The 14,412-nt window shown below is 37.8% G+C and overlaps 1 protein-coding gene across 1 annotated transcript in view; it reads left to right on the forward strand.

The window, feature by feature from the left end:
* The window catches only part of TMX3 (thioredoxin related transmembrane protein 3), a 43,104-nt gene extending 28,709 nt beyond the window's left edge, over window positions 1–14,395 (forward strand). Inside the window, exons 11-16 of the mRNA XM_007460868.1 lie at window positions 2,528–2,585; window positions 2,783–2,836; window positions 6,446–6,502; window positions 10,380–10,509; window positions 11,836–11,904; window positions 13,387–14,395. Of these exons, the coding sequence (XP_007460930.1) occupies window positions 2,528–2,585; window positions 2,783–2,836; window positions 6,446–6,502; window positions 10,380–10,509; window positions 11,836–11,904; window positions 13,387–13,647 (629 nt within the window). The 3' untranslated portion in view covers window positions 13,648–14,395. The remainder of the gene's footprint in view (window positions 1–2,527; window positions 2,586–2,782; window positions 2,837–6,445; window positions 6,503–10,379; window positions 10,510–11,835; window positions 11,905–13,386) is intronic.
* Window positions 14,396–14,412: the final 17 nt, after the last annotated feature.

Consider the following 14,412-nt stretch of genomic DNA (forward strand, 5'->3'; position numbering starts at 1 on the left):
GAAATGAGAAAAAATAACCAACCAGAAAGCTGTCCGCAGGACGCTGATTTTGTAATAGGATTTGGAATACAAATTAGCACAACCTTTGAAAGCCTGCTTTTACCTGTGAAGAAAATATGGGCATCAGATTGGCATGGTTTCTTGAAGTTATGTAATTGAAAATGATAAGCAAAGCAAATATAAATATAGACGCAAAAAAGAAAGCTGGAAGGAACTACAGCTGTAAGGACTGGTCTAAAATAGATGTGAACTACAAAAATTGTAAGAAGGTAACCATGTAAATTTTAGGAGGAAGTGTTTTGTAAATTTATAATGAATTGCAAATAATAAGTCATGGTTATTGTTGCCACATTTGTTTCCATTCACAACTTTATGATAGTTGGATGAACATATAGTTTTAGATTAAAAGAATGGGAAAATGTTACTCAAGGCTCAATTTTTTTAATCTGAGAAATAATAGGTATAGAGTTTCCTCTTCATGATTTCCTGCTCTTGGATCTGGTTAAGAATACAAATTAAAGTGCTCCAACACATTTTTCTGTTACTTTGTAACTTTCACAGGATGGTATTTGTTCTGGTTCCTGAGCCTTCTTTTAATGTTCTGTGTCTGGTGATGCTTCTGTCTTTGCTTTCCTTACAGAGGGAGGTGTGTATTAGCTCAGTATTGGAAGTTGACGCAGATACTGTCAGACTGTGGGTTTACCTGCTGATTCATGCAGGCCCATGTGAAGGGAAAAGGGGGAGAATGTAGGAATACGGTAGCTCTGCTCTCAGTACAGCATCGAAGGAGGCGGCAATTAAAATAGGCAGCTTTGCCAAAGCTCTTCAGTGTCTTCTCCCAGATTGATTTGGAAAGAAGTTGGCTATGGCAGTGTTTCTTTGTGTTCCCAGCATAATTGCCCTGGTTGGGTGTCAGCTTCGGCTGTGCCCCGCTCGTGGTCCTACCTGGACGCTTGTCATATAAGCCCCGCAACAGACTCCTGGCCCTCAGGGGCTTCAGACACCTAGTGTATTTTCAGAACTTCTGGCGGCTGCAGGTCCCTGCATCTTCTGACTCCCGCTTACTTTCCTGTTTTGTCTCACTCTCTCCCGTCTCCGGCCACGCTGACTGTTCAGTTTCCTGAAAAGGCTGTGTACCTTGCACCAGAGCACCTTTAAACATTCTGTTTTCTTTGCCTGGAAAAGTGTAGTGAATTTATATTCATCTGTCAAACTCAGACCAAATACTGCTTTCTTAGGAAAGTCTTTCACTAACCCCCTGGAACTACATTAGTTTACTCTTATAAAATGTTCTTTTATAAACCGCATGTCCCCGTGCTCCCCAAGTCTTCGGATTGTTAACCACACGTCTGTGTGTGTGTGATTGTCTTCCCCAAGTGCAGAGCTGTGTCCATGTGCTCCTCACTGTGGCCTTGGGAACTAGCCCTGCGCCGGGTCCACTGCTCGGCGCCCAGTGACTGTGAACTTAATACGCGAGAAACCCCCTGTGTCGGCCTGTGGGAAGATGCTGGACATGTTGTAGGCATTTTGAAAAAACTCATGAAGCACTTTAAATTAAAGGCATAACAGTAAAAACCAAACACTGAACAGTAAATGCAGTAATATTTCAAGAGGGGAAATAAACATTATGAAATAATGTTTTTAGCTGAGGGTTAAAAGAAGCGTCGGGATTGTGTAGAATTTAAAGTTTGTATAGAATTTAAGTATGAAATTAGAGAAGATATGGGGATGAGATTGAAAGATTGTCGATTTAATCCTTCATTTATGTACCTACTCTGAGCCAGAAACTATCCCAGTATTTTTGTACATGTAATCTCATTCAACTCTCCAGATGACTTTGAAATAGATAATAGTTTCTAAAATAAGTTGGTGTCCGCTGAGGTTAAGGCACGTGGCTAATGGATGTTGTGCTTCACTTGTTCTCCCAGGCCTGGAACATGATAGACCCTGCTGGATTGCAGGGTGTGGTCTTCTGACTTCCATAGCAGTGCTCTGGTTGTTACGTCACGCTGCCGTCCTGGAGGATGTCAGAGATGAATATGATTTATGTTCTGTTGAGGGTTAAATAAATTTGAGTCAGTTTTATTTTGTGCATTAATTACTAGCAAACAGTGGCCCGTGGTACCAAAGGGAATAACATTGTAAAAATCATTTTCTTGTTCTATACCATTTTTTCAGAGCTGTAGTAATTCTTAGTATATTTCTTTTATCAACTGGTTCCTTATAGTTTCAGTTTTCAGCAAAATACTTACTTTAGTGTGTGGGTTGTGTGCAAAAAATAACAGTTTGAGTATATGAATTGTTAAATATTTACTGTTATTGATATTCACATTTCAGGGATGGGAGGTAGGTGGGAGTTTGTCACTTGGAGTCAACAGTTCACTGTTTCACTCTGCTAAGCATAACATGTTTAAGATAATTGGAATTGAATTCTGGAAACTATATACTATTTTCCTATTCATTGCTACAGTAATAATTGAAAAGTTTAATGAGGATTATTGAATTTAGATGTCATTCTTAATTTCAGGAAAGCTTGTGGCTATCGCAGTAATTGATGAGAAAAATACATCAGTTGAACATACCAGGTATGGTGCCTTGAAATAGTTTTAAGCTTCACATATTATCCAATTCAGACTTTACATGGCTTCAGATAAACTTGACATAGTATCTTACTTTTCCTGCAGTGTTAGATATTAGATAAGGCAGCATATATGATAATTGAGTAATTATATTTTTCAAGTTGATGAAATGGAATATTCATGTATTTTTTGTTTTCTCACAGATTAAAGTCAATTATTCAGGAAGTTGCTAGAGATTATAGAGACCAGTTCCACAGGTAGGTGTTTGCATTCTGGAAGCCTCCATTATCTTTGTCTAATTAGGTTTTGCAATACAGTAAAGCAAAAATAGGAATATTTCATACTTTCAAAGATGAATCAAGGAGCTGAAGTGAATTACAGCATGTAGCATTTCAGTATGAATTGTTTGAAGTTTGTTGATATATGTCTTACAGGTTTAAAAAAAACTTGTAATTTGTATCATACCTGAGTCTTGATAGGATTGGGGATAAGTTGGTGGTAAGAAAATATGCACATACAGGCATATACCTCAGAGGTATGGCGGGCATGGCTCCAGCCCAGCGCAGTACAGCAAGTCGCATGAAATTTTTGGTTTTATTTAACATATAAAAGTTACGTTTTTGTATATTAAGTGTGCAGTAGCATTGTGTCTAAAAACTGTACTCACTTTAAAAATGCTGACCATCATCTGAGGCTTCAGTGAGTTGTAATCTTTTTGCTGGTGGAGGGTCTTGCCCCGATGTTGATGGCTGCTGACTGGCCAGGGTGGTGGTCACCGCAGGTCAGAGTGGCTGTGGCTTTTTCTTAAAATGGGACAGCAGTGAAGTTTGCCTCATCCGTTGACTTCCTTTCATGAACGATTTCTCCGTAGCGTTGGTAGCATTTTACCCATAGTCGAACATCTTTCAAAATCTGAAGCAGTCCTCTCAATCCTTGCTCCTTTGTCAGCTTAGTTTATGTAATATTCTGAATCCTCTAAATGTTGTCATTTCAACAGTCCTCACAGCCCCCTCATCAGGAGTAGATTCCTGGAACCACTTTTAAGGAACCTCTTCGTTTGCTCATCTGGAAGAAGCAGCTCCTCATCCACTCAGGTTTTATCACAAGATTATACCAATTCATTCACATCTTCAGGCTCCTCTTCTAAGTCTGGTTTTCTTACTGTATTCACCACATCTGCAATTACTTCCTCTCCTGAAATCCTGAACCCCTCAAAATCATCCATGAGGGTTGGAATCAGCTTCTTCCAAACTCCTGTTAATGGTGATATTTGACCTCTTCCTGTGAATCATGAATGTTCTTAATGGCATCTAGAATGGTGAATCCTTGCCAGAGGTTTTCAGTTTACTTTGCCCAGATTCATCAGAGGAATCACTATCTATGGCAGCTGTGGCCTTAGGATACGCGTTTCTTCAATAAGAAGACTTGAAAGTCAAAATGACTCCTTGATCCATGAGCTGCAGAATGGGTGTTGTGTTAGCAGGAGTGAAGACAACATTAATCTTATTGTGCATCTCCATTAGAGCTCTTGGGTGACCCAAGTGCATTGTCAATGAGTAGTAATATTTTGAAAGGAATCTCTTTTTTTCTGAGCAGTAGGTCTCAACAGTGAGGCTTAAAATATTCAGTAAACCATGTTGTAAATAGATGTGCTGCATCCAGGCTTTGTTGTTCATTTGTAGGGCAAAAGGCAGGATAGATTTAGCATAAATCTTAAGGACCCTAGTATTTTCAGAATGGTCGATGAGCATTGGCTTCAACTTAAAGTCACCAACTATGTTTGCCCCTAACAAGATAGTCAGCCTGTCCTTTGAAGTTTTGAAGCCAGGCATTGTTGACTTCTCTCTAGCTAGAAATCCTAGATGGTGGCTTCTTCCAGTATAAGCCTGTTTCACCTACACTGAAAATCTGTTGTTTAGTGTAGCCACCCTCATGACTTACCTTAGCTAGACCTTCTGGATAACTTGCTGCAGCTTGTACATCAGCACTTGCTGCTTCACCTTTGCACTTCATGTTACGAAGATGGCTTCTTTCCCGACCAGGTGCATTGTCAATAAGCAGTAATATTTGGAAAGGAATCTTTCTTTTTCAGAGCAGTATGTCTCAACAGTTAGCTTAAAATATTCAGTAAACCATCTTGTAACCAGATGTACTGTCATCGTGGCTTTGTTGTTCCATTTAGGGAACACAGTCAGAGTAGATTTAGCATAATTCTTAAGAGCCCTAGGATTTTCAGAATGGTAAATGAGTATTGGCTTCAACTTAAAGTGACCAGCTGTATAAACCCCTAGCAAGAGAGTCAGCCTGTGTTTCGAAGCTTTGAAACCAGACATTGACTTCTCTTTATCTATGAAAGTCCTAGGTGGCATCTTCTTCCAATAGAAGGGTATTTGATCCACATTGAAAATCTCTTGTTTAGTATAGCCGCCTTCATTAATTGTCTTAGCTCAATCTTCTGGATAACTTGCTGTAACTTCTACATCAGCCCTTGCTGCTTCACTTTGTATTTTTCTGTTATGGAGACAACTTCTTTCCCTAAACCTCATGAACCCACCTCTGCTAGCTTCAGACTTTTATTCTACGGCTTCCTCTCCTCTCTTAGCCTTCATAGAACTGAAGTGAGTTTGGACCTTGCTTTGAATTAGGGTTCGCCTTAAGGAAATATTGTGGCTGGTTTGATGATCTACCCAGACCACAAAAACTTTTCTGCATATCAGTAATAAGGTTGTTTTACTTTCTTACCATTCGTGTATTCACTGGAGTAGCACTTTTAATTTCCTTCAAGAAGTTTTCCTTTGCATTCACAACTTGTCTAATTGTTTGCTGCAAGAGGCCTAGCTTTCAGCCTATCTGAGCTTCCAACTTCCCTTCCTTACTAAGCTTGATCTTTTATAGCTTTTGATTTAAAGTGAAAGACATGGGACTCTTACACTTGAACATTTAGAGGCCATTGTAGGCCATTATTAACTGGTCTAATTTCAATATTGTTGGGTATTAAGGAATAGGGAGGCCCAGGGAGAGGGGGAGGGAGAGAGATGGGGGAACGGCTGGTTGGTGGAGCAGTCAGAACACACAAAACATTTATTGCTTAAATTCAAAGTCTTATATGGGCACAGTTCGTGGCACCCCGAACATCACAATGGTAACATCAAAAAATCACTGCTCACAGATCGCCAGAGCAGATATAATAATAATGAAAAAAGTTCGAAATATTGTGAGAATTACCAAAAATGTGACACAGAGACATGAAGTGAGCAAATGCTGTTGGAAAAATAGCACAGATAGACTCACTCAAAGCAGGGCTGCCAGAAACCTTCAGATTGTAAAAAACATAGTATCTGGGAACTGCAGTAAAGCAAAGCCCAATAAAAGGAGGTGGCCTGTATACTCATACATTTGAAATAAAAATAAATGAGCAATCACAAGTCAGATACAGATGACGATTTTAATAGGAACTCAAAATGCTCCTATTTTAATAGGAACATAAAAAACAGGTGATATTTTTTCCTGTATGCTAAATCACTGTTTTAAAAGACAGTCAATATAAATTTGTTGCATTACTTAATTATTATGCCCTTTTAATTCTAAGTCTTCTAATGATATATCAATGATATATGTATTTCTTGTGTTACACAGTATGAAACGAAATAGAAATGTCTTAAAATTTGCTTAATTTGTTATGTGTTTGTATCTCAAAAGCCAGTAGAATTCATACTTTTTTATATTTATTGTATGTGATTGATATGTTAAATGTTTACAGTGTTTGCATGCTTACCAAACCCTAAATTCAGTGCTTTGTATTTATCTTTTTTTTGTATTTAATGTTGTCCTCTCTTTCTCTGTTCTTTTTGGTTGTTGTTGATTAGGGATTTTCAGTTTGGCCATATGGATGGAAATGACTATATAAATACCTTACTGATGGAGTAAGTAAAATGCTAAATGACGAAATGATTTTGCTATCAACTCTATCAATTTTTTTTTTTTTTTTTTTTGCACACTGTGTGGCTTGTGGGATTTTAGTTCCCTGACAAGGGATTGAACCTGTGCCCCCTGCAGTGGAAGCACGGAGTCCTAACCACTGGACCTCCAGGGAAGTCCCCACTCTATCAATTTTTAAATTTCTGTTTTTCAGAGACAGGCAGGACTAATAGCTGAAAAAAGCAAACCTTTGTATATGCTAATACAGATATTCTCCCATTAAATATTTACTTTAGTTTTTAAATCTGTATTTGAAACTTATTAAACTTTAAAGTTCTCTATACTAAAAAAAAAAACCTCCCAATTTAATGTTGACAATTTATAGTATTTTGGAAAGAAAACATCATTCAAAAACTTGTAAACTTTGTGGTTTCTGTTTAATATGAACCCTAAGTTCAGTTTTAATGAATAAATGTAACTTAAGTAGAAAATTTTTAGCATTTAAGAATTAATTGCTATTCTAGAAGAATTTAACAAACTAAGTTTATAGGAAAACTTTGCAGCTCTAATATAATATTGATTATGCTTATGATGTAAAGATCTGATTTGTCACTTCAGAAAGTTGATATTAGAAAACATTTACCAGACCTATACTGAATTAATAAGTTTCAAATAAAAGCCTGCTCTATTCAGTGGACGTTTAGTGAATATTTGCTGTAAGTCACACACTGTGTTTGGCATTGCACTGTTGATGCAAAAAAATGAGTAAATTATAGAGGCCCTGTCTTCAGATGCTCACTGTCTGCTGGGTGAGACAGCACGGTGACTCCAGCACTGTGTGGGAAGGCCTGTGTGGTACGGAGCTCTGGAAGCGCGGAGAGACCCAGCCACACCAAAATGCACAGCAAGGCGCAGGGGCTCAGGAAACGCTTGCCACAAGAGCTGGTAATTAAGGGACATTCTAAAGAATGAGAAGTAGCTGAATGAAGAATGCAGCGAGGTTATTTCAGGCAGAGTGTAATACCAAACACAAGAGTGTTTGGAAAATGGGTCTTAAAATAGCCCGGACGTGAAGATGGCAGAAGCCCTCCAGAGCTTTACCAACTTATAAACCCAGACTAACATTCATAATTTTCAGGTATGAGCCTAAAATTACGAAGTAAAGTACCTTTATTCATTTATAATCAATTCATTACCCTTATTCCAATAAGAATTTGAGAGGGTTTACCGAAGACATAAAGTACCAGATGTAATATATAATGAAAAAATCAAGACAAAGGGAAATAAAATAAAGGATCTATACAATTACTAAAGGTACTTAAACAATTTGAATTTTTAATACTCAAGACAAAGTAGAAAAACATAGTTTTTACATTTCCCGTCCCCTATAGAATAACTGTTGCTTATAGGAGTATGGCTGACCTTGTAGAAACCTAAGAGAAATTGCTATGCTATATAATCTCATAAAGGGGGGCACATTATAATAGAAATGTATTTTTAATAGGATCTTTACAGTATATATAGTAGAGACTTCGATACAACCATTTATAATGTCCTTGGAGGCAAGCCAATAAAGTGATGCAATAAAACATTTTGGGCAAGAGGCCAAAGCAATTTGCATCTGATAAATAACTCCTTGATTCAGGATAATATTCAGAATTTCTAGAGATGGATGGACATTCCTTCATGAGTATTATTTCTTATGTGAGCTGTGAGATAGAAGTTTCGCTGCAGTTATGGTCAGAGAACAATAATCTCTACCACGGACCTCTTATTGTTTGTTTTCTTTAAAATTCATACTTGGCTTTTTTTTGAGAGAAGAGAGAAGGCATATAATGATGGCTCTATAATAATCGAAAGTCCTTAACGAGCACTTACCCTGTGACCAACACTGTACTGAGTTGTCAATGTATGTTTTCTGACTTTTACACTAACTCAGTAAGGTATAAGTACTGTTATTTCCGTTTTATATAGATGAGGAAATTGAAATTTCTTAGAAGAAACTCAAGGAAATTAAATAATAAGCCAAAGGATGCTAAGCAAGTAAGTCAAAGAGATCCAGTCCTCAAATGCAGATCTCTCTTACTGCAAAATCTCCTAACTACTGTAAGATCAGTATTGACACATAAATTAGTAGAATTTAATAAGTATTGATGCCTAAAAGTTTTTAACTTAGGGCAAATACGTGATATTATATAAGATAGTTAACACTATAGCGTTGACGATGTTTTTACTTTTTCTCAGAATAAACAGGGTACTCTCAGACCTTTGGTCTATTAAATTATTTTGTGTTTTATTTTTGTGAGTATAGTTAAGAGGGAATAGGATGAGGTGCTATTTTTCATCGTTATTCAGATGGAATTATTTCAGAACAAATTGTTTCTAGTTCAGCTGTGTATTTAACTTTTTCATAAGATGTATTTTTATAAGAAGACCAGGTTCTACTTCATTCCATAAAAATAGAATTTTGCTACTGATGCAGTATGATGATAACTAAACTGCTATAAGTTAAAAAGTTGTCTCATGTTTTTATAAACAAGAATGAAGCTAAGATTTTTTTTTTAGTTACAGTTAATTATTGCCTAACAATAATACTGGATAACAAAACACCCTGATACCCAGTGGCATAAAACAGCAATCCTTCATTCTCTCTCACTCTCCTGGGCTTGGCTAACCTTAGCCGGGCACAGCCAGACGTGGCTCCAAGCTGCCAGTTAGGTCCAGGTCTACCCTACGTGTCTTCCATGTCCTTGACCCTGGAGGGATATTTTCCTGGGGGATGTTCTTCTCACGGCAATAGCAGAAACACAAGAAGGCAAGCACATTTCAAGCCTCTGCTTCAGTCATTTCTGTGCCTTCCCATTGGCCAAAGCACACGGCTGAGCCCAACATCAGGGATCATGTTTTGCCTCCAGAGAGAAGGACGTGGTGTGGGGAGGGATAGAGAATTATAAACAAGAAAGCAACCTCCTGGACCCAGTTACTTATGTGGTGATAATACAGTGCTGTAAATGGTTTCTACTGTAGAGTTTTGTGCTTTTGCATAATACATTCATATAGACATATGAATAACCATAAACATAATGTAGGTGGCATACAGAATTAAGCACCTTTTTATGGTTATGCAAAACCCTATTCTTGAAGGGAAAGAAAAAATATTTGAAGTAAATGACACATTAGTAATATGGTTTTTGTCTGCAAACTGAATTGATGTCTAATATATCACTGAAGCACCCAAGAGGATGGGGGTGATTATACCATAGGGTAGTGGGCGTTCAGAGAATTTGGAATAGTATTTATTGAATGCGTATTATGTATTGATACAAGGAGTGTGCTGGATATTTAACTTGAATTTTCTCATTTAACTTCTGTAGCAAGATAGGTACCCTGCCCCCCACACCTTTATTCATTTATAAATGAAAAATATTAGACTTAAACAAAGTTGTGGGAAAGCATCAGATCCGAACACAGGCAGTGTAACTCTGGAGACCATGCTGTTCCCTCTCTAGTTGCCTGAACGCCCTTTAACTGAGGTGGGCTGTATATGATTAAAGTGATGGTATTTAAGATAAACTTGTGGCCAGGAATTATATTGCCCCAAACTGATACTTCATACATAATAATTTTTATCCTTAGGTTTGATCGTGAATACTCATTTGTCTGATGTTGTATACTAATAGTTTTCATAAATGTTAATTTAGCTATTTTTTAAACTGATGCACAATTTGAAATTTTCTTTATGTAAACAAAGGAAGGCAAAGCTATTATAGCTCCCTGCTTTTGCACTTGTAGTTATTTAGATATAATTCAAATAAGTATCAGAATATTTGTTGTCTCTGTGTTTAACATGTATTTTGATCTCTTTTGTTTTTCTATTTTCAGTGAATTAAAAGTCCCAACTGTGGTTGTACTGAATACTTCAAACCAACAGTACTTTTTACTAGATAGACAGATTAAGAATACAGAAGACATGGTCCAGTTCATTAATAATGTTTTGGATGGCACAGTAGATGTGAGTTTTTGCTTTAATTGCAATGGGGTGATGGGAGGAGGTGGAGGAGAAATTAGTTATTTTCTTCTGATTCTGAAAGAAAGAGTCGGCCATCACCCGGGGTGAGGGGCAGGCCTCCATCCTTGCTTCTCTCACATGATAGGCAGTCACCTTCCCCAGGACCTAAGTGGCAGAGGCTGCTAATGGGTGGAATGTTATTTGGAGGACATAGCTTGTCATAGTGATGGGGGGAGGTGTTACTGGCATTTAGAGTCAGGGGCTAGGGATGCTGAGAGGTCTGCAGGGTACAGAGCTATCCGATAGTGAACTTCCTGACTCTTAGTACCTCTCTGGATTCAAGAATACAATTGCATTAAGTTACTTGGATTGGTTTTCTAAAAAAACCTGTGAATAGCACCACAGTTTCTTAAAAGATGAGGAAATGTATTTAAAACCAGCCCCAGTGGAGTGTTCCAAATATAATCCTATAAAATATTTCTCAGAAATGATGAATGGATAATCTTAACTGTTTTTCTCTGTAAACTATATTGCAGTGTTTTTCAAACTGGGTTGTAGGCCCGTATTAGAGGGTCATGAAATCACTTCAGCAGGTTGTGGCCAACATGCATCTTAATTCAATATACTAGAAAAAAATAAGAAAAGAAGAGACTTCAGTGCTTTTGTGAAGTGTAGTTATTACTTTGTGAGACTTGTTTCAGCTTTATACAAACTATATTTGAAAGTTGCCTCACAGCGTAACAAGTATTTCTTCTTTGGAAACACTCTTGATCACATAGTAGGAATTTTATATTTGTGAAAATAACACTTGTTGAAATGATGCTCACCTGTATGAGTGAGAACCCTTCTATTTGTAAGTTAGTGAAATTCAAGGAATGAGCCAGACTTCAGGCATGGCTGAATGCAGGGATTTGATGGATTTTCATTAGGAATTTTTCTCCCTCTGCCTTCCAGCACTTTTTTCTTTTTGGGTTTCATCATCGGAGAGACTTTCCCTGCAGGACAGTGAGGATATCCTGCAGCAACTGTAACACTCAGCTAAACTGAAAAGTTGGGCAGGCCGGCACTTGGGTGGGTCAGCCTCAGCCCAGCTGCTTGGACTGTGACCAGGGAGGATGCATTTTCAGAGGAGAATCAGACTGTGTTCATACAAGAGAGCAGAAGGAGGGTGGGACAGAAAAACCAGTTAAATATTTACTCCGTGGCTCTTTCAGGTGCTCTGTGTAATCTTTTGTATTCAGCTCTTGACCTGCAATTGTAAGATTATCTAACAGAAAAATCAAATAATAGTACTGAAATAACAATTGTTTTTTTCTTGTTACATTTAAGGCCCAAGGAGGGGATAGCATTTTGCAGAGATTGAGAAGAATAGTATTTGATGCCAAATCTACTATTGTGGTAAGTTGTGACAGCGTGTTTAGTGTCACTAATAATTGAGACTATATTGGTATATAGGTTATGTCTAACTAAGGTAAAATCTGGAATTTCAAAGGATTCGGTAAAAATACATATTCTTAACTTGCAAGATAAGAACTAGTACATATTTACGAAAAGAAAAGATACTAATCAGGTGGATACTAAGTTTCTCCAATTATTCATTTCTGTATGATTGGTGAGTTAACTGGAATTCAGAATCACTGAACCTGATAGCATGACTTAAAGTGTTTTGCAGAGTTTCTTTCCTCCTCCTGCCCTTTTCAGTCCTTGGATCTGAAGCCTTCTTGCTGAGAACTGTAAGAAATCTCTCTTACGATCCCAGCTTCAGCTGTCAGTCAGCTTGACTGCAGGGCAGCCCTAAATTTGTTGGAGCCTTGAACTTAGTTCTAGTTGTCTATCTAGAGCTCCTCCACAGGTATTTTCATTCATTACGGCCAAAAGCAAGATAGAGCTAACCGTCTTCTGTTGGTGGGAAGTGAAGTCATGCTAATAACTCATTAGTTACTCCGTGCATCCTTCAGTTTGTCAGTGACCTTCTTTCTGCGGATTGGGCCCTTATCCCATTATGTGTGGCTGCTGCACTAGCCTACACTTGGTCTTCACACTTCCTCTTGCCCTGCCTGCAGTCCTCTGCCTACTTAGTATCACTAAAATAATCAGTTCTGACCACTTCCCTTCCCTTTTCCTGTGATGCCCCTCACAATTCTCTGTCCGCCTCACATATTCGCCTCCTCAGTCTTTGAGCTCACACTGCACCCTGGCCTGCCTTGTTCTTACGCTTACATTTCTGCCTCAAAACACCTTTACTTTATTCTGTGATGCCTTTTTCCATTATCTCAATCCAAAGTGACCCTGCTCTCCTCTGAACTTGTCTCTTTAGTTCTCAAGAGTTATAGTCACAATCCATAGAATATATTATAGTTGAAAAACCTATTCAGTTAAATTGCTTTTACTTTTCTGGGAGCCGAGGAGACAGTATATAAACTGAGGGAAATTATTAAGTTAATGTTGCTTTACTGCTAACCAGACAAGTAAAAAATGTTAAAAATGTTATGTGAAGAGAATATTATATGGTCAATAACCACCCTTCTCCATAGCAGATTCCTATAGCCAGGATATAACTGTACAGCTCTTGGCACATAATAGCCATCTCAAAGAGACCTTTGTGATTAATGTGAGAAAAATAAACATCTTTTGAAAAGGTAGTGGACAATTTGGTGCCTTTTTCTGCTGCCAATAGCTGGTTATACATACACACATACATGGGTATAAACTTTCTAAAGGGTCTTTCACATGATAGTCACAACGGAAATATTGACATTGATTCACTGGAACTAAAAGCAAGTTGGATGGCAGGAAGAGGAAGAAATCTGTAGTGGTTTTAAATTCATTTGTGCTTTTTATATCAGAATACAAATGAGGGATGTAACTATCTTTCCACAGTCTATATTCAAGAGCTCCCCACTGATGGGCTGCTTTCTCTTTGGCCTGCCACTGGGTGTCATCAGCATCATGTGCTACGGCATCTACACGGCTGACACAGATGGAGGTTACATAGAAGAACGGTATGAAGTGTCCAGAAGTGAGACGGAAAGCCCAGAACTGGTAGAAGAGAGCAAAGGAAAACAGGAGCCCAGGAGTGGGGACTCTCTGGTGCCTGCAGTGCAAGAACCCAAAGACGTGTTAGAAAAGAAGAAAGACTGAGACTTTACCAGGATAAAATATTTCATAGGATTTCAAATTATTAAAGAGTCTATTCATTGAATTTAGACATTTAATCATGACCTTTACAGAAGAGAACATGGTGTTTGTATTTTGCTAACATCAACTGCATGGGTTATAAAATAGTCCTTCCGTAAATGGGGAGATGTTTGGAGCAAAGAGATGAAACGTTTGTCTAAAACAAACAAAATCAAAACACTCCATCAAAGTTTACCTTATAGATGTTGTTCTACCAGATCAGTTCTATTTGCATGTTTCTCTATCTGAATATTCTGTGACAAAATTAAGATTCTTGGGCAGAATATTTAAATTGGCCAGGCAGGTAGAAGATACATGTGTGACAGAGAAAAATAACACCTCCACCTCCTACCATCCATTCTCCTCATGTTTTGGATAAGATTTATATGGACAAAATTAAGTCTTTAAAACTTAGGCACTTTAAGGAGAACTAATAACTTTTTCCAAGGATCAAATTAAGATTATGAGATAAAATAATTTGGTTTTATACAGCATAGTGATTTTATTTTGTTATTTTTAAAGGAGAGGAAATGTTACTTTTTACCTTTATACTCAGTTGCATTATAAAGCTTTCATACGGGCCTATATCGTGGGGAAAAAAAATAGTCTTATGTTTAATCTTTGCAGCAGAAACAGGATTTACTTGGATCAGTGATTTCAAATGATGCCCTGGACACTGAGAAGGTGTCTCAGCCAACACTGCAGGAAGGGAGGGGGGGGGGGGGGCCC

This window comes from Lipotes vexillifer, unplaced genomic scaffold (assembly GCF_000442215.2).
Source record: "Lipotes vexillifer unplaced genomic scaffold, Lipotes_vexillifer_v1.1 scaffold564, whole genome shotgun sequence".
Taxonomy (NCBI): Eukaryota; Metazoa; Chordata; class Mammalia; order Artiodactyla; family Lipotidae; genus Lipotes; species Lipotes vexillifer.